We start from the raw sequence: 25,611 nt of genomic DNA, 5'->3' as shown, positions 1-25,611 counted from the left end.
CTGTTATTATTTGCCTGAGGTTTTCAAAACTGTACACGGTGAATTAAATGTTAAAAAGTATTTTTTTTTTAAATTGGCTCATGTTCTACACATAAGACTTGGCACAGGTTAACACTTCTGACACAACCCTCCCATTTCATTTCACCCAGGGACAGTGGTGGACAAAGTACACAAACCTTTAAAGTACAGCTACTCAATATAATAAAATATAACTCCAGTAAAAAGAGAAGTATTTTATATAGATATCCACTTAAAAACTAAAAGTACAAAAATATTTACCTTCAAATGTATTTAAGTATGAAGAGTGAAAGTATCATGATTTCTTATGGTTCTTATGTCCTATTATCATTTTTGTAACAAGACTCATGCTTACACATTGTAGGTGAAAAGACTCTAGTGTAAATCTCGGTTCACAGTTTTTTTAATAGAATGTCATTAATTAATCTGACACTGATAAACACAACAGAAATGGCCAAAGTTTTATTAAATGTTATATCAACTGTAACATAAACCCAAAGTGTTTCCCCTCCAAACCAACAGAGGTCATTGTCTCCTGAGTATTAAGCCCAATTTATGATTCTGCATTGAACCTACATTGTAGGACATATTTTGAACTGAACCCTACGCCGTTACCTGACATGCACCTCTCCAGAAATATAACTAATTACGTGTTGCATCATCACAGACCGCAATGACTGTGATTGGTCCACAGTCAAACGAACTCGGATCAAGTTGAACTAAGGAAGCCCAACTCCTCCACACTATAGAGACAGCAGAAAATTTACAGTCAGAGATTTACTCAGACATTGGTTTGGATGTCACAGAATGAATAAAAAGGTTAAACAAAGGAAAATTATGGATGTCAAAAAAAAATAATAAATTACTCGCAATGAGGAACGGGAACACACTGGAAAAAATGTGCCTACCCTCCTCCAAAAGTGCAGTTTCTGCAGTGGTGAGCTAAGATTAGCATTGACAGAGGCTCTGTAATACAGATGTTACAGGTCCATCCCAGGAGAGGTCCCTGTGTACATAAAACAGTTTTTAATCACAACAAAATAAACATGAAAACATTAAGTAACCGCAGATTCACCATTTAAAACTGTCCTGTCGATTTACTTCACAGAAACATCCTTACCATAGCAACACATTCACAAGACCTCACCAGCTCAGCTCATCCTCTAATTTGGCACATACCCGTAGCCAGTACTTCCAAAAGAATGCTAAGGTAACAGGGTAATAAGGAGCCCATACTTACACACAAAAAACCCACAGAGCATGAGTAGTCTTTATTTTGTTGCACCAGCATCTAGCATCATGATTAACAAAACTCTCATACTTAAATTCGATTCAGAATACTTGCAGGCTTGCTGTTTCCCTTCTGGTGAAATAAACCAACCGCTATTGCCTCACCTCCTGTCTCGAGCTGAATTAGCAAGTACAACCTCATGCTCTGCTTCAAAGGAAAAACATAACTGGCAAACATATCCCAAAAAAACATTTTCTGAAACACACTTCCATCCCACAAAACAATTATACATACATTATCTGTAACCGCTTATCCAATTCAGGGTCACGGTGGGTCCAGACCCTACCTGAAATCATTGGGCACAAGGTGGGAACACACCCTGGAGGGGGCGCCAGTCCTTCACAGGGCAACACAGACACACACACACCTACGGACACTTTTGAGTCGCCAATCCACCTGCAACATGTGTTTTGGACTGTGGGAGGAAACCGGGGCACCCGGAAGAAACCCATGCGGACAACACACCAACTCCTCACAGACAGGCACCTGGAGAGGGAATCAAACCCACAACCTCCAGGCACCTGGAGCTGTGTGACTGCGACACTACCCGCTGCGCCACCGCCTGTTTTGTCTTCATTCTTGAAACGTATGCCTATATTTAGAGCTATTTCTGTAATTTGTTAGCAATCTGTTTTTAAATACGTTTTGAGTTTTTCTGCCTTTTTGCCTGATACTCGGTGTTGTTTTTTGGATTTGCCTTTTGGACTTGTTTATATCTCTGTACTGATTTTCAGGATCTGGAATATTTCTCGTTTTGACTTTGCTTCAAGTATTGTGTTAATTTACATTGTAAATTTTTAAACACTGTTAAATACACCTGCAAATGATTCTCACCTGTGGTTTGGCATGATTAATGACCTCTACAGATCCATAAACCATGTCATATGAATGAATAGTAGATACTGCTGACTGTAACTAGTCTGAAACAAGTCTCAAATACACACAACAGTTAAAATAAATGGTCTGCCTTTTTTATTACTTGGTTTTAGGCAGAGAAACTTGAGGTTCTCCTGGCAACTGTGCTGCTCTGCGTGACATGTTATGGTTTTACCCACACATAAACCAAAAGGAATGGCAGATTTTCATAATGTACTTCAGCAAAAAGTAAGATATTTGACTTTGAAATGTAGTGGAGTTTAAATAAAACGTCGCCGAAAATTGAAACAGAGTACAGATACACCAAAAAACTACTTAAGTAGAGTAACAAATTACATTTACTTTGTTACTTTCCACCACGGCACAAGGAGAACACGTTTAACTCCACACAGACTGTGACCTGAGGCAAGACTTGAACCCAGGCCATTATGGCCCAATAGCTGTGTGGCCAAACCGCCACCTGTGGTACAACATAATTCAAGATTCAAGAGTTTTATTGTCATATGCACAGCAGAAACAAGCAGCTACACTGTACAATGAAATTCTTACTTTGCCGTTCCTCCAATTACAGACAATCTTAAGTAAACAGACCATTTAAAAGTAAAGAATCATAAGAACAGGTATTAAACTAAATAAATAAATAAAAAAATTGCAAGTTTGTGGGTAAAGTTCATATGCATGTGTAAAGTGTGTTGTGCAGTACAAGAAAAGTAAACCGTAGACATTGTTGGTGCCTGTCAGAGTGGAAGGGGGGGGGGGGGTGTTCACAAGACTGATAGCTTGTGGATAGAAGCTGTTTGTCAGCCTGGCTGTCCTGGACTTCACGCTCCTGTAGCATCGGCCCAATTGTAGGAGCGTGAAGAGGCTTTGTTGAGGGTATGTGCTGTCCCTGATAATGCCATGGGCCCTCCTGGTGATACTGGTCTTGTCCTGCACTGAGGGGAAGGAGGCTCCAGAAATGGACTGTGCAGTCTTGATCACACACTTGAGGGCCTTCCTGTCCTGAGCGGTGCAGACCATAACAGAGCTAGTGACGATGCTCTCGTACTCCTGTAGAAGTTGCTGAGAATTTTGGGAGACATGCCAAATTTCCTCAGCCTTCTCAGAAAGTACAACCCCTGCTGGGATTTCCTAATGATACGGTGCGTGTTGTGTGATCATGTGAGATCGTCACTAATGTGAACACCGAGGAATTCGAAGGTTTCACCCTCTCCACCTCTGTCTTACCTATGTACAGGGGTGTGTGTAGGTCCTGCCTCCTCCTTGGACCCACAATGGTTTCCTTAATTTTGTGTGTATTCAAGGAGAGATTGTTGTCATCACACCAGTCCACTAGCTTAGCCTTGTCTCGTCCCCACCAGTGATCAGTCCGATGACTGTAGTATCAACAGTGAACTTGATGATACTGGTGTTACTCTATGAGGCCAAGCAGTCATATGTGAAGAGTGTGTACAGCAGGGGGCTCAGCACACAGCCCTGGGGGACCCCAGTGCTAACAGTTCTTGTAGATGTGCGACTGCCAATTCTGACTGCCAGTTTGGTTGAAATGACCGTGTTGAATGGTGAGCTGTAGACGATGAACTGCATTCTCACATGTGTCCTTGCTCTCCAGGTGTGTGAGGACTGTGTGAATGGCAGTGTTGACTGCGTTGTCAGTGGGTTGATTCTGACGGTACACAAACTGTAGCGGGTCTAGATTGTCAGGAATGGTCTCCTGGATGTGACTCATGACTACCCTCTCGAAACAATTTATCACAATTGGGGTTAGTGCAACAGGGCGATAGTCATCCAGGAAGGTCATGAGACTTTTCTTAGGGAGGGGGACAATGGTGGTGGTCCATGGTGATTCCATGTGATTGGTTAATAATTAGGGAAGGATTCATATGCAGGAAAGCAAATATGGTTAAAAATGTAATATGGTTTACATCAATATAGACATAATATACATCTGACTAAAATATGTCAGAACACAGTACATAACTGCTTGTTGTGTATTTTCAGACCAGTCGAAGCACCCATTATCGTTGTATATGTGGCTAACTCCAGTGTCCCGTGAATGACATCTCAGCTGACCAATCAACGAGCACTGCGCGAGTGAACAACGAGCCAATCAGAGTACGGCAGGAGGCGGGAGATGTCTGAAAACGGGTGGAAAAACAAAGAATCAAACCAATAACGCTGCGGGAATAGAGCACAGCACAGAGCACATAAACAACCGGGCAATGAGAGCCTTTACACCATGAAACCGAGCCCCGGGCTCTTCAGCGGTGATTTGAGGAGATAAATAAAGGTAAGGAGAGCTCATATTGACTTCCACGGGGTTTTGTGGCTTTACCGCTGTCACAGAAGCTCTTTTTAGCCTCAGCGCTAACGTGACGGCGCTCTCACTAAACTGTAAAATTAACGGAGTAAGTGATCAGATTAACTTGACAACTGTAGCTACGATAATTAGGCCAAGACAAATCGACGAAGGCCCAAAAATAAAGTGTATTAACACATATTACAATAGCCCGTTAGGCACTGTGGATTATAAGCTAATGAGATACCTGTACGTACAACACGGACTGCGTCCCAATCAACACTCACTAGGTAGTTCACTACAATAAGGACACTACAAAGTGTAAACTCTACTGGAACCTAGTATGGAAACATAAAGAGAAACCCGTACACGCCACATCTAAAATTAACTGATTAATTCTCTCATAATAATGAGAAGTTTTAATTAATCTCATAATATAAAGAATCTCACTGTATATCATAATAATAACGTCTGGGTATCTCACAATAATTACAAAGTATGTCAAAATAGTGACAAATATCTTGTAAAACGTGTCTCATAATAAAGACAGTCTCATATTAGTAATACCTCAGTATCTCAAAATTATGCCAGTGTCTCACAATTATAAATAGTATGACAATACCATAATAATGACTGTGTCTCATAGTAATAATAATGACTGAGTATGACTGACAATTGTCAGCGTGGGAGTGGGACAGATGTTGCTGATTTTCGGCGGGTGCGGGACTAACTCTTGCGGAGTGGGCGAGAGCAGGATTAAAAAATTTGACTCGCTGGGACCTGAGGAGGTAGGCAGTGTAGGCTCCAGAAAAACCAAACAAATAAATGGATGAATTACTGAATGAATGAATGAACAAATGTCAGATTGAATGAACAATCATTCTAGAGTGATCTGGGTGATTTGTAATGAGCACATCTGCATAAAAAATAGTTTTAAAAAAGCTAGAAAATGAATTAATCCTTCCTTGGACTATAATGCTGTACAGTTGGTTTCAACGCACCAAACAAAACCAGATGAGTGTTTTGAATTCTCTTCTAAAGTGATTTTGAAGGCAGAGTTAAAGGAGTTTAATACACTGTATTGATATACCATGACATCGTTGTTGTAGTCATGTAATACGTTTCTGTCAAAATCAGCTAAGATCAATTGATCAGCAATGATTGTGATTGGTGGCTTCCTGTGCATTCAGAGCCTGCGTGTGACTCTGTGAATACTATAACCTTAAACGAGAATAAATTATATCAGACAGACAAGCTTGTAATGAATCATACAGTTTTTCTTCTGTATGAAGCTGCAAATAATTGTAGTATGACATGTTTGTTTAATTTGCCATTGCACATTCTGAAATGGGACATTTTGCATCATGATGACTGTGTTGAAACGATGTACTGTCAAGACCTACTAGACTTAATATTGCTGACTGTTGCACTAGAGTGACTAATCTCTTTAAGACCACTTCATATCTCATGTAGTATCTGATTATGACATGCTTATAATAGGATCATGCTGATAATAGGAAACTTCCTCATTATTATGAGACACAAAGTCATTATTAATAGACCCTTGAAGATAGATGATCTTCTCGGACAGGGCCCTAATCTCCTATGAGTGCAGTGGATGTGTTATTTTCTACGCTGTCCATTTGCGTGAAGAAAGAATGATGGAAATGGACTGAATAAGTGACTGTATGGACGGTGTGTGGGTTGCTGGAACTAGGCCTATGGGTTGTAACACCAATTTTGAACCAATACCAATGATGCCATTTGTTCTTTTAGAATTCACGGACTTAGGACCTGCTTAAGCACGCATTGTTCATTTTTCAGGGCACATTGATGAAAAGCTTTTTTAGTCTTTACAACAGTCCTTGAAATGTATTCTGCTGGAACCAAGGGTCTGCGATCAGTTTCAGCATTAATAATGTTTGCCTTTAAACACAAAGAGCCAGATAGAGTTCCCTCATGATCAGTTTACTGTGTGTGTGTGTGTGTGTGTGTCCTGATTTTCTTTTCTTTTTTTTTTCTTAATATAAGGGGTAAATGTTTTAGTTACATAGTTACAAAATACCCGATGTACAATAAACCACTGTAATTGAAAGATATGAAAGAAGCGTATAACAACAAAACCTGGAAACACAACTAATTGTTTACACCACCTCAAGCAATAGCTTCCAGGACACCACAATAAGAACTCAACATCCGACATGAGCTCTAACCCAAGCTGACAGACCACGTTGACTCAGCATAGCAACTATTCTGCACTTGTTTGTTACTTACTTTGTTACTTGAAGGGTATTTTTATAAATTAAAATGGTTTGCATTTGCTGTTTCTATGCACACAATGTTCTGCACATTAGTTGTGTGGTAGATTTATACGCTACATTATTTTATACAATGTCAAAATTTTAGTAAGTTTCGGTTGTTTACAAAAAACACAACACATTTTTTCCTTTTGGATATTTGAAAATATTACATTTGTACGAAAATAAATAAATAAATAAATAAATATAAAATATAATTTAAACATAACATTTATTTTGTTGCAGTGGTGTGTTCTTTTTATATAAAAATGTATAAAAAATATTTTTCAGTGTATTTTTCCATATTGCCAATAATATCGTTACTGCCAAAATACCCTAAAATATTGTGATATTAGTTTAGGGCCATATCACCCACCCCTAGATACCACTCACATTTATTTCTTTTAAAAAACAGCAATGAATAAACTTCAAGTCACTGTCTGTGAAGACTTTGTTGTATTCTCCCCAATTGTTTCCTGTAGGTGCTCTGTCCTCCTCCCACAGTCCAAATATACACATTGAAAAGTCAATTGGCTATTCAGCGGGGTCTATATGTGTGAGCGAATGTGTGATGTCCTGTGATGGACTGGTTGCTGCATCCAGGGTGTGTTCCTGCCGTGTACATATTGTGTATATAACCCCGAAGGTTGCTCTTTCTCACACACTAACACATCCATTGAGTGCTAGACATGGGGGTACTATTGTGCCTGGCAACCATCACACTTTGTGTTTTTGCTTTGCTGTGTAATTATGACAGATATTGGGCTAGTTCTTTTACTGTTTGATTGCTAGCTGTGATTTAAACTTTTTCACAGGCATCAAGCAAAATGAAGAATCAGAATCAGCACTTTCACAGTGCACTGGATAGACAGCGTAATGACGCAGCAGAGAGCTGTCTCTGAGTAGCACTGTTTTATATCTAGAAATGCTCAATTTACTGTGAAGTGTTAACTAGACTGAACTTTCTAGACTGAAGCTAAAACATTTTAAAATTATTGGCAAAAACTATAATGAGTCTTGAGTACACATCAAGTACAAGTCATTTTTGTGATTCAGGTCATTTTTTAGGCACAGATAATGCAACATTATTTTCTTCATTTTTTTTTTCTGTTAGATGACATGAACTCCTCTTTTTTCCCCCAGATACTAGTGCAGATATTTAACATTGTTTATCAGCCATGAGACATCTGATTTAAAAATACTTTATTAAAATTGTCTTTTTTTAATTGAAGGACATGAGTGCTGTAGGCTTTATCACGCTAAAAACACACTGCAAATTTGTCTCTTTACAGCTTTCATACCTTCTTTTAAGGGTATCTACATAGACATGGTTTCTTCAATAATAACACTGTAACACAGTCAGCTTTTCAGCTGACCTTGTTATATGCGCTGTGGTTGGACATTGATCAAACAACTTAGTCATGAGTTTTAAAACATCAAAATGTTGCCTGTGTGTTCCTGAGAAACAACCTTAAATCTGAGCAGTGTATTTCCTTTTAAGCAATGTTTTGTAAAATATTTTTATACGTGGCATTATAGACAACGATAATAGATTTCCTAACATCTAGAGAAACAGAATCTGGACCAGTCCTGGGTGATATGGAAAAAGTTTTATCACAATATTTAATTCATCTTTATGAATTATAATCACAATAAAAATTATGTTTTAATCTGTAATTTTGTTTTTTATTATTCCCTCACTACTTTATTTTATTACTGCTGTTTCACCCTGTTATTAGTCCCCTGTAACTGTTGTACTGTAAAATGTCCTTGAGTGAAACCCACATATAAATAAAATGTATTATTAGTTTTAATATACAATTTTGTTATTGCCACAGTTTTAAAAGAAAATCCTTCTCGAAATTGTAGAGTGAATAGACGCAGTTTTAATGTTTAAGTTAAAATATTAAAATATTTATTTAAACAAAGTATGCGGTTTTCTCAAATCTACAAAGAAAGATTTCACTAGAGCTATGTATATTTACATTTTATACATTTTTAACTGATAAATTAGCTCATAGACACACCAGTTTTTTACATTTTATTCACCACAAACCAGTGTGCAGCACTATATTCTCACTTTTGGTCAGGAGAGTGTATGTTCTAATAAAAAACTGCCCAACTGAGAAATTAATAGTCCTTTTTATCCACAGTTCAAAAACTTTTCAAGAGACAGCAGAAAGCTACGGGCACAGACTGTTTGCGTGTCGCTTGTAGCACAGTTCAAGGGGTCTGATTGGCATTTTAATAGCCCGGGCAGGAGCTTGTTTGGGGTGTGTCCATAAAGCCAAACGTTGCGTTTTTGTTATGTGCTTTCCTGGCAATTCCCATTTAATGTATTTAAGTGGAAAAAGTTCTATGGAAAATTTTACTTATCATTATCAATGACGTGTCTATTGTGATAAATATTGATATTGTTTTATTGCCTGGGCTTAATCTACTCTCTGTCTTTCTTTCAAGTTCACATGCATGTGGCCTTTAGGAGGCATTAGAGGAGCATGGAACCTGACGTTGTCCATCTGTACTCCTCCTCCCCTCCACCACTGCAAGACGATGAAGAGGAGGAAGACGAGGACGAATTTGGTGAATTTGGTGGTTATCGCGGTGGGGTGTCCTCCAGTTTCAGTTTCTCTGAGTATGACGTGCCCACGATGTTTGGCCAATCCCAAGCGGCTTCAACCTCACCTCCTGACCTGTACATCACAACCATACAGAACATCTCTTCATCAGGGAAAACTACGGCATTTGAAGAGGTGGAAAGGCTCACAGAGAATCACCAGGCTACCTTAGCATCACACTCCACGCCTTTGGTGTATGAGACCAATGTTAGTGTAGACAAAATTGAAAATGGAGAACCAGAGGCATCTGAAAAAGTTATCAATGGTTTACAGTCTTCTGACGTCCAGGGATTCAACACAGGTCAGCACAGATTAGATGGCATGTCTGTGCCTGAGGACTGTGAGGACAGCAGCACAGGAAAGCATGGAGACAGTACTGACTCAGCTGGAGGAGGAGACTCTCTTAGTAATGGACACAAGTTCAACAAGGTTATGGACCAGGAGGTTCCGACACTAACTAACTTTAACAGCACAGAGACTGGCTTAGCGTCTAGAGCAGAGTCTTCCATCGGTCCTAATAACATTTTGGCTGCTAGTGTCTCCCAGAAAGAGATATCTGAGATGGAGGGGACTGTGACATATGAGGTGCTAACCGAATGCCAGGCATTCAATTCCAGTAAGGCATGCGGAGATCATAGCATTAAGGAAAGAAAGAAAACGCAGGGACAAGAAGTAGTCTGTGGTGTAAAAGGACCTTCTGATGAAGAACCGTTTGCTTCCTTTTGCAAAGTTCAGCCTCAAGGTGGGATTGAAGAGTTTGGGGATTGCACTGAAACCTTGGTGGGACATCCAGCAGAAACTGATGACGTCTCTGATGTGCAATCTACAGAGGAAGTTATAGGTCATAATGAGGCTACAGTAGTTCCCGGTTTGCTGGTAGTGGTACCACCAGGAGGACATTCTGAGGAGGTAAAAGGGACTTCAGTAGACCTCACAGTAGAGTTGGTACATGGGGCTGAGCTAGGTGATATTTTGAGGAAGGATAAATGCAGCTCAATTGGTCGCAGGATTGAGACGGATGAGGATTTGTCAGATTTCCGGGATGCCGTACAAGGGTTTGTGGAATTCAGTCAGACCGAATCAGCAACACAAGAGGCATTTACTGACTTTGTCACTGCACTATCAGGCTGCTCGACTGATGATGACTTTGGAGATACAGACACGCTGAAGGACTTGAAGGAGGAAGAGGAGCTACCTGAGGAAGAACAAGAGGCTAATTATCATACAACTGAAGGCACATGGTGCTCAGAGCTCCCTCCAAGTGACAGCTTCGCAGATTTTAGCTCTGCCACTTTTGGAGATCAGGCCAATGATGCGGGCTATGGCTGGGTTGCGTTTGAGCATCAAGCCGAGTGTGAGGAACAGCATGAGTCATGGGCAGCATTTGATGAGGGTCAGCAAAGTAATCCTGACACAGAGGCCCCTTGTAACAGCCTTCAGATTGACTATGTGTCGGTAAGTTGGAAAAAGAAAACAATGCTATGAAAAGAACTTCTGACACTATTTCTGTCACTCTCTGTTTCTCTCTCTGTCCTTTTTGAGCTGATCTCTTTATCAGAGGTCACATCATGCTCTGTGTAATACTAGGCGAAGCGAAATGTGAACACGGCTTACACACATTCTTGTTTTCATATCATCGTTTCCTTTGCATCTTGTATTCTTTCAGACTGGGTTAAGCTGCAAACTGGAACAACTCTTTCAGCGCACTTTCCCCTCAGAGGTCTCACTTGAGGTCCCAGAGGTCACAACCCTGCAGACCCTCCTGGAGCCCCGGGACAATGGAGAAAATAACTGCCACCATGCTCAGGGGTATGTGTCACTTAGTCATCGTCATTCTCATCATATAAACCTGTGATATCAGATTGTCATGCGAAAACTAGGAAACACTAAATTCATACAGGAAGAAGCTCCTTCCCCGCTGCTAAAGTTTAGTCAGTTCTTACATGTTCTGCTGCATCCCATAATGCAAAGCACAGCTGCCTATGGGAGCCATTTAGCTCAAACTCGAGGAGTTCACCTGATATTTGGGTTGGATCGAGGATGGATCACATTCCCACCACAAGCAAACTGCTCCAGTGTTCGTTTGGGAACGCACAGAGACCACACCTCCTCTCAAGGGTTTCAAAGCAGTTGTTTTGATCCGCATTGGAGTGCGATTACTGCGTTCACACCTGCACGAACCAATTGCACCAAAAGTGTAAAGTCTGATTTAACCATACTACAGAGTGCAGGTGTGAAAATACCCTAAGCATTCTACAGTACTGTCATGAAACCAAGTCTCTCACACACACATACCTTCTGATCAGAGGAATATTCATATTGATCATGAACGGCTCTCAGGGGTGTTATGAGAAAATGGGAATGCTGAGATTGAAATCCAGCCAATTCATCTTCACTTTTCAATGTTTGTGTGTTATCTCAGAGAGGCTGTTTCCATGTGGTGCCACCTGCTAGACCCACACGGCGCCCACGGCCTCAAGGTCCAATGGGTTGGCTCTCGAAGCAACAGAATTCTCCTGGATTGTCTGGGAATCCACAATATTGTGAGTTTGAATTTTTTATTTGATATATATATATTTGTGTGTGTGTGTGTTTGTCACCCTGTGAAGGACTGGCGCCCCCTCCAAGGCCTTGTGCCCAATGATTCTGGGTAGGCTCCAGACCCACCGCGACCCTGAACTGGATATGCGGTTACAGATAATGAATGAATGAATAAACTTACTGGAGGAAGATGAGGAAATATGAACTATTTGTTGGTTTTATTCAGTTTTAATGGATTAAATATTACAGATTTGCAGCATAATGTAACTGTCAATCTCAAACAATTTTGAAGCTCTTTGACCCACTATGAATGCTTTTTTTTTTAATGCTTTTTTCCTTTTGCAGTTGTTCACTGGTCAGAAAAAGCAACCAGTGATCGTGCCTATGTTTGCTGCAGGCCTGGTAAGTCACACATTGAACCAATGTTAAGTGGTAACTAAATAATAAATGATTATTAAATGGAATTATTTCTGGGAAGTTACACCCATCAACCATGACATTATGACGGCCTCATAGTTTGAACACTGTCCATTCTCTGAGTTCCACTGAAAATACAGGAATGCTTTGTGGTTTTATAATTACAGCCTAAAGTTCGTTTGTTGCTCTTTATACTTTCCCCTTTCAGCCTGTTCTTCAAAGGTCAGGACCACCACAGAACAGGTATGATGTGGGTGGGTGGGTCATTCAGTGACACAGCATTGCTGCTGGAGTTTTTAAACACTGTGTCCACTCACTGTGTCCATTCTGTTAGACCTACCTTGTTGGTCCACCTTGTAGATGTATAATCAGAGAGTGTCGCTCATCTGTTCCTGTATTCTTTGCACAGTGTGCGCTGAGAGTAATCCACCACCCAAATCATACCTGCTCTGTGGTGGTCCTGTTGGGGTCCCCTGAAGAACAGGACAAAAAAGGGGCAAACAATGTATACAGAGTTGGACTCCAGTCTGTAATTGTAGAACTATAAAGTGCTTCTGAGGACAGGGGAGCTGAGAGAATGGACAGTGAGTATAGAAAGAGGGAGATGGTCACAATTGTTGATCTGTGTATATGGCAGAGTTCTAATTACCTGGAGAATTTTAATCCACTCCATTCTGTCCACACAAGTAAATCATGCCTATGACTATGTATAAGGCATGTAATATAAAATATTTTAGTAGGTTACATATAATTGGTAGTGGCTGCAGGTTGATTTTAATGTTTCCTAAAAACATACTAACATCCTCTATTTCACTTATTTTCAGGGAATGCTTGAACCTACCAAAGATCCTCTGAAACCTCCAGCCTCCTCTGCCCCTTTAACACCATCTTCACCAGGTCCTGGCAGGTTGACTCTATGCACACAGGTAAAGGAGTGTGGAAAAACAACACAATTTAGCAAGCATCCTAACATTGGCTCATATGGAAGCTTAGAAGATTATACAAAGCTGTTAGCAGCTTTTAGTTATTCTTTTGACATTGAATATTACAGGTTAAATTAGCTATCAGTCATTTTTACCACACAAAATATAAAGCAATATTCATGAAATATAGATCAGGTCACCCGCATTTGTGCAACAATGTTTAAAACTGGTTGAATGTAAAAATAACGAAGAATAATCATTTTCCTAAAGACGGTTTACTACGTTTCAAGGTAAACATTCTCGTGTGTTTGAATAAACATTGTGTTTTCTGCTTGTGTCCAGCAGGTGGCGTCCTCGTTGAGCAGCGGAGAGGACGGTACGTCTCAGCGCAGGGCTTCCTTCTCTGTGATACAAGACAGAGCTCTCCGCCACTCTCGCCAGAAATCCTACTCCTGATACAACTTCTCACTTTCTGCATATGCCCCACTCCCTCATATTATTATTTCTCCGTCTCCCACTTTTCTTTTTCTTTCCTCTATTTTTCCTCTGTCCTCTATTCAATTTCAATCCAGGATTTGGGGCTTGCTTTGTTCCTCTGTCTGCTGGAGCTTTCTGACGTTCTCTTTTCATAAACGAACATTACAGACTGGACCACCTCAGTTATTTAGACCAGTAATTCCCAAACATTAACACATATTACATAAATTATTGATAAAATTAGCAAACTTGGGGGGTGGGGGGCTAGTTTTCATTACCACGTTCGCCATTTTAATTAAAGGGACATTGCGGCAAAAATTAAAATGGTAACTACTTATAATTCTGTTACAGAACATACCTTTGTTAGGGAATTACTGGACTATTCTCCACAGTGGTCAGTGTTCATTACAAAAGAGGTCATCTGAGTAATCTTTATACATTATACTCCTTTTCATTCTCTCCCTCATGATTTGTGAGGGTTGATTTCACTGTGAATGCACTGTGAATTTCCAGTCTTGCCTATCTGTCATTTCTTTATTGTACATTAATGTGCACTACCTCATTTGGTCAAAATGAAGACACAACTATGATTATTGAGGTCTTCTGCTCAAATATGCAACAGAACCAGTACCAGTACAGAACACAGCACCTAGAGGTTTAACTTCCACATTTCACCTTCAAAAGGAGTCAATAAAATTGATAAATGTATTATTTATTATTATTATTTGCCACTTGCATGAGCCAAATGATCATATTAACTTGTAGTCCGTCAAAAAATAATATCCTCTGTAAAATGGGCCCCTCACATGTGGACAGCCATTTTTAAAGTTTAATTAGAAGAGAATGTGTGGTTAGATTTCTAGCATCACTATATTGACTGTTCAGTAACATGAGGAGGAATCATTGAAAAAAAATAACAACAGTTGATTGCTCCTACAACTAACAAAATTAAGGCTTGTGCACTGAGAGTAACATGGCACAAATAATAACACTGGCCCAAACATCAGGTGACCTTCTGCTCTTATGTGTTCAAAATGAAGGTTAAACAAACTCATTTGTGTTAAAAATCTTAAATAGGTGCATGTCCACAAATATTTGTGGGCTAGTATTTCAGTATTAAAAAACTAAGTATTAAAATCCTGGAGGTGACTCTGTTTTAACTCTAGGGTAACTTTGCCTCAGTCTCTCTCTCTCTCTCTCTCTCTCTCTCTCTCTCTCTCTCTCTCTCTCTCTCTCTCTCTCTGGCACATACATTTAGGTTAGGATAAGATGAAGGCTTCTTTTGGTTTCATAAGATAGGAAAATGAAATTCATGCAGAGACTAATGTGTTGTAAACCCATAAGAATGCTAATAGAGAGCAGCAAGTCATTAATGGAAAAACTCCCCTCAGCACCGCAAACAAAGCTAACACAGGAAAGCTAGCACACAGGATTGTGCTAGGTGCTAACCATGCTAGCTGGACACTTGTTCTCACTGGCATTTTAAAAGCTGTATTCCTCTACTGTAATGTTACTAATTTTTGACCGATTAATCCCTGCTAGAATATCTAGTATTTTCAAGTAAAATTCAGCATTAACACCCTTAAAATTCTATAACGGTATCTGAACAGACTGTGGACTATTTTATATTCAGTATTTTGTATTTAGAACAGTATTTTGAATTCAGAATATGATTTCTATAAAATTTTTATTGTATTTAATTTCAGTAGCTAGGCTCAATTCCAGTGAGGTGCGTAAACACACATAGACAAAGAAAGCCATAGAAAGTTAAATATGCCTTTCAAAATTCTTGATAAATGTAGTGCATTTCAAAAACATCACAAACTGTCCTTTAAATATTTATTAACCTCTGCTGTCTTTCTCATTTTCTTCATCCTTCACTTGTTGATTTTCTTTCTGATACGACCTCTCCCTGATCTGTCTTAAAAGATCTGCTGTCTGATGCACTTTACTTTCTTTCTTTCTTTAGTTTTCAAGCATGAAACTTGTTGGAAAACATTGTGTTTTGAGGGTAAACCTCCATGTCCAGAATTATTTCAGAATAAGTTAAATAAAGTTTTATATCATGCTTCCCAATTCTTTTTCTGTTCTTTCCTTTCCAGGTATTCACTGTCTTTTCTGTCCTGTACACTCTCTAAAACTGCAGCATTTCAGTTTATTTCCACACGTCGTTTACATACATATCATATATATATATATATATATATATATATATATATATATATATATATATATATATAATATACACTGACTTGTCACTTTATTAATAACACCTACTATATTATTTTATTTTATCCACAATATATAAGTAACAGAACCAGAATCACTAACCTTAGTTTTTTTTTTTTTTTTTTTTAATGCAAAGTTATCCAAAGTCAAGAAGAAGGTAAAAAAGTATTAGTGATTGTATCAAATGAAAAATGTGGGGCTATTTATTTTTAGATCACACCCATACTTTCTGGTAGTAGTTGTATATACTTTGTGTGCTTGAGGATGATACTTTCGTGGAACATGATTAAATTAATTGTTTGCAATAATCAAGTGTGTTGCACAAACTATTGCCTTTCTTGCCTTTACACTGCGGTCCCAAGCTTCAGCAGCAGGGGGCATAGTCTCCCACCTCAACCTTGATTTCTTTGGGCTCGCAGTGGACACTGATAGCTCAGATAGTGACACTAACACCCCGATACCAGGTTAGAACAGATGGATGCCACAAACATGCATGAACATTAGGATCAAAAGTATGTCGACACCTGCCCTTCCAATGGTGTGTGGGTTTTTTTGTTTGTTTGTTTGTTTTTTATATCACAATTTATTTCTTGATTTTGGTCTATACAATATCATTCCAATATCAATATGAATATTAAAAAGCCTCAGAAAAACTGCCAAGATCTGAAAGCAACATGACATCACCATCAAACAAAAAACTGAACTAATTTTCAAATTGAGTGCATTGAACTGATGGCAGCATCCTGTAATGACATCAGTCAGTGACAGATGCTGTAAATTTGATGTGTATACTGAAAATGTGTAAAAATCATAATTGTTATTGAAATATTTTATATTGCAAATATTGAAATTGAATTATTGTTCAGCCCTACTTTAGACTAGATGTTAAAACATTTCTGTGAAGATTTGATGACATTCAGCCATGACAGCATTCTTGAGGTTCGATGCTGATGTAGAATAAATAGTTATTGATCCCAGATTATTTTAAGGTTATTGTATAGAGCACCAAACATTTGCAGAGGAAATATTTCCACAGCCTGAAACTTTATACCCACGTAGTTCAAACTTGGCAATGGGCATGGTAAGCTTAAGCTCATCTCATTTAATTTCAGGCTGTGGAGTTCCATCCTTGAATGTATGGGTGCACACAAAGTAGCTAAATTCAGTAATTGGAAGCAGTGTCTACAAACTTTTGATACCAGAAATTTTAGCTTGATTCTGTTTTCATTTTCACTCTTTTCACTGAAGCATGTGTTTTGTGTTGTGTTTTTAGCAGATTGAGCTTCCTTTGCTCTATAAGGAATGCATTGTTTTAAAGGTGTTAGTGTTGTGTGTATTGATTGTGAGGGTGTGTTGTAAACTGCGTGGGTGTTGTCTTTTAACTTTTGTGTGGTTTACTTTTTTAAACAGAAAGAGGAGCTGCCATAGCTTATGGCTCACAGTTTGGCATCATGACAAATTGAAGTTCCAAATGCCTGTTTTTTTGCAGGGCAACCAATTCACAGTATTGATTCAAAAGAGTGTGTGCAATATAATTTCAGATTAAAATGTGAATGTATAGTTGCATTATGAATTTTATATTTAAAGCCCCGCTCTGGGTGACTGTCTGTGAGGAGTGTGGTGTGTTCTCCCTGTGTCTGCGGGGGTTTCCTCTGGGTGACTGTCTGTGAGGAGTGTGGTGTGTTTTCCCTGTGTCTGCGTGGGTTTCCTCCGGGTGACTGTCTGTGAGGAGTGTGTTGTGTTCTCTCTGTGTCTGCATGGGTTTCCTCTGAGTGACTGTGAGGAGTGTGGTGTGTTTTCCCTGTGTCTGCGGGGATTTCCTCTGGGTGACTGTCTGTGAGGAGTGTGGTGTGTTTTCCCTGTGTCTGCGGGGGTTTCCTCTGGGTGACTGTCTGTGAGGAGTGTGGTGTGTTTTCCCTGTGTCTGCGGGGGTTTCCTCTGGGTGACTGTCTGTGAGGTGTGTGGTGTGTTCTCCCTGTGTCTGTGGGGGTTTCCTCTGGGTGACTGTCTGTGAGGAGTGTGGTGTGTTTTCCCTGTGTCTGCGGGGGTTTCCTCTGGGTGACTGTCTGTGAGGAGTGTGGTGTGTTTTCCCTGTGTCTGCGTGGGTTTCCTCCGGGTGACTGTCTGTGAGGAGTGTGTTGTGTTCTCTCTGTGTCTGCATGGGTTTCCTCTGGGTGACTGTGAGGAGTGTGGTGTGTTCTCCCTGTGTTTGTGTGGGTTTCCTCCGGGTGACTGTCTATGAGGAGTGTGGTGTGTTCTCCCTGTGTCTGTGTGGATTTCCTCCGGGTGACTGTCTGTGAGGAGTGTGTTGTGTTCTCTCGGTGTCTGCGTGGGTTTCCTCTGGGTGACTGTCTGTGAGGAGTGTGGTGTGTTCTCCCTGTGTTTGCGTGGGTTTCCTCCGCGTGACTGTCTGTGAGGAGTGTGGTGTGTTCTCTCGGTGTCTGCGTGGGTTTCCTCTGGGTGACTGTCTGTGAGGAGTGTGGTGTGTTCTCCCTGTGTCTGCGTGGGTTTCCTCTGGGTGACTGTCTGTGAGGAGTGTGATGTTTTCTCTCTGTCTGCGTGGGTTTCCTCCGGGTGACTGTCTGTGAGGAGTGTGGTGTGTTCTCCCTGTGTCTGCGTGGGTTTCCTCTGGGTAACTGTCTGTGAGGAGTGTGGTGTGTTCTTCTGAAGAGGATAAGCGGTTACAGACAATAAATGAATGAATATTATATTTGTGCAGCTCTAATTTAAAGCTTAAAAGGACTTATGGACATAGATTCTCAGAGTGTTTAAAAAGACACAGTCGACTTGATGCACTGTTTAATCGTTAATTATTGTGTAAGTACACTACTTCACTTTACTTAAGACTGTACAGTCACAATCTCTCACACCTTTTACTTTTTTTTTGTGGTATTTTCTTGAATACCACTACCCCCTTTGAATTTCAATGAGAAAATTAATAATTTTTTCTACAGTGTTCACATCGAATAAGGTATTTCTCTTTATTATGGATGAGTGAGAATGCAGGAGGTGGGGGAATGAAAAGAATAAATCACACCCCACTGTCCCACCATATTTTACATTTACAACATGTCATATTACCAAGGGTGGCCCCGTTCTTTTGTACACAGCTGTATGTGATGATATTGTGATTTACTTTAACAACTTTCTTGTGTGTGTAGGAGTGGATCCAGAGTTGTATGAGCTAACCACTGCTAAACTGGAGTGCAATAAACTTAGCAGCAATGCAGTGGACGCCCTCAACAGACTGATGGAGAGTGCAGAGAAAACCAACACTACAGCCAGGTGATTTTCTCTCTCTCTCTGTCTACATTAGTATTTTAGCATCTCTCAGCATATGAACTGAATGGTGTACTTGGAATATGCAATCTAACTTATTCTGATATATGCACATCCATAAGGGCTATTATATACTCTTTAAAAAAAAGGTTATTTTAGTGATGCCATATTGGTTTTAATAAGAAGCTTTTAAAAAACTTAAAGAATCTTAAGATCAAGTGTTGGACTTTTAAAGCTTAAAGTTTCTTTGCACAACCCCCCGTCCCACTGTAGTCTCAGTCTGTCTGATCCATATACTGTATTCTTGCCTATACACACTTCATCTGCACATTGTTTATTGTATTGTTTTGTTTGCATTAGGGATGGTTGGTATCCACATTTTTCATACCGTCATACCATCTCAAAATATTATCGCAGTATACCGTATTACCGTGGGGAGGGGTGCTCTGTCAGGCTACACTGAGCCTTATATCTGTGAGCACAAAGTCAAGTGAATTTAGCTAAACACAGCCCAACAGTGCACACCGACACGTGTTGAGAATAAAAACCAGTTTCTGAGAGAGAGCAGATTTCAGCAACTGGTGCTGGCAGAACAGAAGTTCGACAATAAGTGAAATAAGACGGTGTACACTGTTTAGAAGCACAGCTGGGATGAACCAACATTTGTGGTTTAGCACACCAGCAGATTTTTCAGAGAACTGAGGCTGAAAAAAAATAAATTAATACTAGTGAACGTTTTACAATTTGTTCACATGTTGTAATTTATTCAAGTGAACAAATTATTAATTCGTGCACACATTTTAGTTATTTCGAGTGAACCAATTAGTAATTTGTGCGCTTGAAATAACTAATTAATTCACAGGGGCTCCGTAGAAGCCAGCTGCGTTTTGCCGAAAACTCTTATGATGTGCGAGCCCTGGTGCTAATGACTGTCACCACACATGAAGTAAAATGACCTTAATTAGTCCATAAAGACAAAGATATCAGTTCATTGTTTATCACACTGTGTACAAATGGATTATGAAGTGAGTGTACGGAAGTGTTGAAGTAAATGGCGTGCATCATCTTTTCAGCTGAAGCTCATAGCTGTCATTTAAAACAATGACATCAAAATATAATAATTATTTGCACGGGATTGAATTCCAGAGCCCTATTATTTCCCACAATTTTTATAACTCAGGGGCCATAAACATTTTACATAATTCCTGTGAATGTTGGTTAGGCTCCTATCGGTGTCTCAGCCTCCACGGGCAGGGACATTAAGCGTTTTAAATTGCGCTTAAGTAAGTAAGTAAGTAAGTAAATAAATAAATAACAATACGTAGGCTAACAGTTAGAAAGGAAGGTAATATCTTTATACCGACCAACCCTAGTCTGCATTAAGTTTATACCGTCTCTCTGCACTTGTGCTGTGTTGCACTTGTGTTTCTGTCTGCACTTTGATCCTGGAGGAATGTTGTTTTGTTTCACCGTGTACCTGGTATGTAGTTGAAATGACAATAAATCCTCTCTTGAATCTTCAGATGACAGAAGTATTGTAGGAATGTGTATTTGCATTAGTACATAGAAGAGTCATTTAGGAATTAATCATTAATTTATGAATCATATGTCATTTGCTGAGCGGCACGGTGGTGCAGCAGGTAGTGTCACAGTCACACAGCTCCAGTGACCTGGAGGTTGTGGGTTCGTGTCCTGCTCCGGGTGACTGTCTGTGAGGAGTTTGGTGTGTTGTCCCTGTGTCTGTGTAGGTTTCCTCCGGGTGCTCCGGTTTCCTCCCACAGTCCAAAAGGTAGGTGGATTGGTGACTCAAAGTGTCCATAAGTGTGAGTGTGTGTCACCCTGCGAAAGATTGTCCCCCCCCCCCCCCCCCCCCCAGTGTGTGTTCCTGCCTTGTGCCCAGTGATTCCGGGCAGGCTCTGGACCCATCGCGACCCTGAATTGGATAAGCGGTTTCAGATAATGAATGAATGAATGAATGTCATTTGCTTCATATATATATATACCCTTCATGGTATCAGCTGGTGTCTACAAACTTTTGACCATGTAACATATTTAACAAAGAATTTGACCAAAGAGGTTTTCCATTTTAATTAAGGTTTCCACACTTTGTGAAAGTCTTCCCAAAGAAATCAGCAGGGATATTTTTCCTCCAAATTTCAGTCTTACAAGTTGGTTACATTTTTTCAGTTTTCACAGTCCAAATAATCCCATGATCTTTGCCAAATTATAGTTATGATATTAGCTTCTTCATCTGGACATTAACTAAAGGATGAGCGGATTAGTTTTGTATATATGTATGTGATGAATTAATCATGTGTGTGTGTGTTTGTGTGTGTGTGTACTTGCATTTGTGGTTTTTCGTGTATAGGAAGCCTGTGAGGGAAGGAGAGATTAGTGAAGAGGCTGCCCGGGTCATCCCTCTCCTTCCTGACCTGTCCTTCATGCGGGCTCGGGTTCTCATGTTCCCTCATATTTTGACCCCAGCGGCCAATCAGCTTTGACCTCCAGCACCCAGCATCCAATAATCTTTCACTTTGCTGCCTTAATTGTCTTGCACCTCTCAACTCTACTACTCTCTGGACCTGTAGGGCAGGTGGGCAGAGGGAATTTTATGGTACATCCATTTTTAAGGGCTTTTGATCTGTAGTATTCTTTGTGGAATGAGTGTTGTGTTCTGTGTTTGATATGAAAGCTTTTAAGGGAAAAAAACAACTGCACATTCTACTACTTGAAGCAGCTTTACCTTAAGAATGAATATGGACTGTCTTTACTGTGCTGTCTGTTTTGGGTCTGGATTTTGCCGTACTGAAACAAATCATTCCAAGCACTCCTTTCATTTCAAGAAAGTGTCTCAACGATTTCATTCATTCATTTAATGCACTTTTGTTGGCTTAGAGGGTACGATGCCTAGCAGCACTGGCCTGTGAATCAGTGGAACTGTGTTTTCTGGAGTGATAACACTCCGTCTAATACTGCTGAGATGAGTTGGGATCCAGAACTAATCACCAACCTCTGTGGCTAATTACACTAAAGCTCTAGTGGCTGAATACCATGACCTCCTCACAGCAGTGTTCCAGTGCCTTATTTTAAGGCCTTCCTAGAAGATCAGAGGTTGTTGCTACTGCAGCGGAGGAGAACATTTCAATGAATACCCTTCATTACAGAAGATATCTTGAAGTAGGTGTCCACAATTCTTTGGTCATATGTTCATCTAGGACTCATTTCACCACCACTTTATGAATGTTTTGTGAAGAGTGAAGTAACAACACCAGCTTGCATTTATCCCACGTTATCTTAATAAGGTCCTTTTGGGTGTATTTATGTGTACTTAGTTTTATTCATCTGTAATGTATATTTATTGTTGTCTTTAAAAGGGAAATGCATGGATGTCAAAATGTCTGCATAGTTCAGTATTTGAGATTTAAACAAAGTCATTCTGAGTGGTTTAATGAGAAATGCTTCATTGGTGGTGATAGGAACCAGACGTCACAATGTCTAAAACCTGCATAAAGCCATTTTAGTCACTGTCCATAACCACCAGTGATCTACATGAGTCTTCAGAGTTTTTCCTGAAATGTTTATGATGGTGTTCGGTCCGATTTCTTTGGGACTATTTTGGTTGCGACACCTTGTGTGTGCTTCCAAAGTGAATGGATTTAAGGCCAAAACTGTTAGTCTCCTGACTACGGTTGAAAATATCTTAACCAGTGTACTTCCTAACCACTCATGTCTCGTGTACTAGCTTTCTGTGAGGGAACGTTTAGAGCCTAGAAATTCTTCATTCATCTGTTTAAAAACTGTGGACAATTCTGTCTCTGCACTTTTCTCTACGATGGAGCATTCTACACCACCCTGTACTGAGTGACTTTGTTTACATATAAAACATTTAATTATGCAGACATTTGGAAATGTACATGGAATACCCCTTTAAAATTTGATTTTGCACATGTAAACATTTTGATTGATTGACTGACTGGAAGAAGAATGTTGTTATGAAGGAAAAGTGTATGTCTTGAAATTTGGAGAATCTTTCTCTGGGTTCATTTTCATTTAGCACAATAACCAAATAGCTCTATTTTTTCCTGACTGATATATTTATTGTACAGTTGTTTTATGAGAAATATATTTTATGATGACGACATTCTCTCTAATCTCCTTTTGCTGCTCATAGAATCATGCTAATATTGATAATGAGGAGATGTAATTCTGGGAAACAGAATAAATCCTGTAGTTCCACCATCTCCTACTAGAGCTCTTGGGCAATTTGTTCTACCACAGTATTAACCAAGCTGTCCCCAACGGTTTAACCCCACCTCTGAGTATCACAGTCCAATCATCGTTAGGTTTTGCTCTGTACAGTCCCGCCCCTGACGTACAGTTAAGAGCTTTAGCCGTAGGAATCTTTGAGAGCAGTCTGAGGCATTCCTCACTATGTAGTGCACTATATGGTGATAATGATAAAAACTGATAAATCCCAAAACATACAAGTGATTTTGCCTTACAGTGCCCTGCATGTGTATCTCTGCAATTTGAAAAAAAAAACTGGCTGTTTAATTCATTCGTTTTCAGAAGCTGCTTCCAGTTCAGGGTCAAGGACAGGGCGCCCATCCATCTCAGGGCATCTCACACCCACCCACCCACTCTCGCATATATATATATATATATATATATATACACCCCCACACACAATGCTCTGACGACATAAAATTCCTTTTCTATATATGCCACAAGACTGTAAAAACACCAATCATTTCACTCTGACAAAGCAACATTTTTGGATGGCTTACCTGTCTGTCTACTTCATCACACTCTGAGCCACTCTGATCACTCTGCCACATTCACATGCCTGAAAAGACACAGAGGGGAAAAAAACAAGGCAGCTTTCAAACAATAAGAGGCTGAGTGAAGCCAGAGAACAAACCCGAGTGAATCTCTGTGCAGCTGTTAGGTGTTTTCGGACATGTGAATGAAACATTATGTATGTGGAAGGTGTTGGAAGACGAGGTGTTGCTTTATGCTCCTCTGTGTGACTTAGCAAACTGCATGTGTGTGTGTTTTAGGGCAGTGAGTTTGAAGGGAGGGCTGAATGTAGGGGTGGGATTTTTCAGTTGGATTTATTATAAAACTGGCTTAAACTTTTAAACTTTAAACTGTTTTCTACACAATCACCTACACCAGCTTTCAGCAACACGCATTTCATCCTGGATATTGAAGCCATAGGCCAGCCGAAAGTGAGTTATTTATTAGGGTTATGTGTTTTTTGTATATATTAATCTGTCCACTTTTGAGCATTTTTCATACAGTCACTTCCTTTTATTGGTGAAATGGGAAGATTGTGCTGTGTCAAAAGCTGCAATAATAAGTCCCACGATGGACATATAATAAATTAAAATAACCACAGGGCAAGATATTAAATACTGTTAATTCTGTAGCTATTTTTACCTTCATCTATAGGGCCCCCAGATTTTTCTTTGGCAAAATTCTTTCAAAAAATTATTTAGCAGAGGCAACATTGTCATGGGGCGGCACGGTGGTGCAGCAGGTAGTGTCGCAGTCACACAGCTCCAGGGGCCTGGAGGTTGTTGGTTCGATTCCCGCTCCGGGTGACTGTCTGTGAGGAGTTGGTGTGTTCTCCCCTGTCCGCGTGGGTTTCCTCCGGGTGCTCTGGTTTCCTCCCACAGTCCAAAAACACACGTTGGTAGGTGGATTGGCGACTCCAAAGTGTCCGTAGGGGTGTGTGTGTGTGTGTGTGTGTGTGTGTGTCTGTGCCCTATGAAGGACTGGCGCCCCCTCCAGGGTGGATTCCCGCTTGCGCCAAATGATTCCAGGTAGGCTCTGGACCCACCGTGACTCTGAACTGGAAAAGCGGTTACAGATAATGGATGAATGAATGAATGAACATTATCGTGTCACCCTGTGAACAACTGGCGCCCCCTCCATGATGTGTTCCTGCCTTGCGCCCAATGATTCCAGGTAGGCTCCAGACCCACCGCGACCCTGAACTGGATAAGTGATTACAGGCAATGAATGAATAAATGAATAATAATGTTTACAAGTATAATATACAAAAATGTGGGGTATTTCTTGATGACACACCTTTGTTTATAATTGTGTATTTAAATTGAACAGTACTTCAGTCGAAATATAAACAAATCTTTGCACCCAGCCATAGATGAAATGCCCATGGACTTCACTTAAAAGTGATACTTTAGGAACTGTTTACAGGTGACATGGCATGTTGATATTGTCACTAGCAATAATCACACAAGACTAATTGGATATGCCTTTTTCGTTAAATTCTGAGACAGGTAAGAGACTGACTGACATGTAAAATCACCAGCCACGG

At 40.0% G+C, this 25,611-nt stretch overlaps 1 protein-coding gene across 3 annotated transcripts; it reads left to right on the top strand.

Moving 5' to 3' along the window:
* The first annotated feature begins 4,334 nt into the window (after positions 1-4,334).
* aftphb (aftiphilin b) lies at positions 4,335-23,671 on the top strand. Of its 3 annotated transcripts, none has more exons than XM_066672627.1 (9): positions 4,335-4,475; positions 9,242-10,854; positions 11,066-11,208; positions 11,822-11,942; positions 12,286-12,342; positions 13,182-13,283; positions 13,626-13,656; positions 19,148-19,271; positions 21,634-23,671. In XM_066672627.1, the coding sequence occupies exons 2-9, from the start codon at positions 9,280-9,282 to the stop codon at positions 21,764-21,766; spliced, it is 2,286 nt and encodes a 761-aa protein (XP_066528724.1). In that variant the 5' UTR covers positions 4,335-4,475; positions 9,242-9,279; the 3' UTR covers positions 21,767-23,671. The 3 variants fall into 3 exon arrangements, with proteins under 3 accessions (XP_066528724.1, XP_066528715.1, XP_066528731.1); XM_066672618.1 differs by having other exon boundaries at positions 13,623-13,656; XM_066672634.1 differs by lacking the exons at positions 19,148-19,271; positions 21,634-23,671 and having other exon boundaries at positions 13,623-15,912.
* The last annotated feature ends 1,940 nt before the right edge of the window (positions 23,672-25,611 follow it).

The sequence above is a fragment of the Hoplias malabaricus genome, chromosome 1 (genome assembly GCF_029633855.1).
Source record: "Hoplias malabaricus isolate fHopMal1 chromosome 1, fHopMal1.hap1, whole genome shotgun sequence".
In the NCBI taxonomy this organism is placed as follows: domain Eukaryota; kingdom Metazoa; phylum Chordata; class Actinopteri; order Characiformes; family Erythrinidae; genus Hoplias; species Hoplias malabaricus.
The sequence above is the reverse complement of the archived record's forward strand: the minus strand, read 5'-3'. Positions and strand labels throughout refer to the sequence as shown.

Coding starts and splice junctions, on each gene's coding strand:
- aftphb (XM_066672618.1), top strand. CDS start 9,280: ATGGAACCTGACGTTGTCCATCTGTACTCCTCCTCCCCTCCACCACTG. Junction 11,209..11,821: donor AACTGCCACCATGCTCAGGG/GTATGTGTCACT, acceptor GTGTTATCTCAG/AGAGGCTGTTTCCATGTGGT. Junction 12,343..13,181: donor CTATGTTTGCTGCAGGCCTG/GTAAGTCACACA, acceptor ACTTATTTTCAG/GGAATGCTTGAACCTACCAA.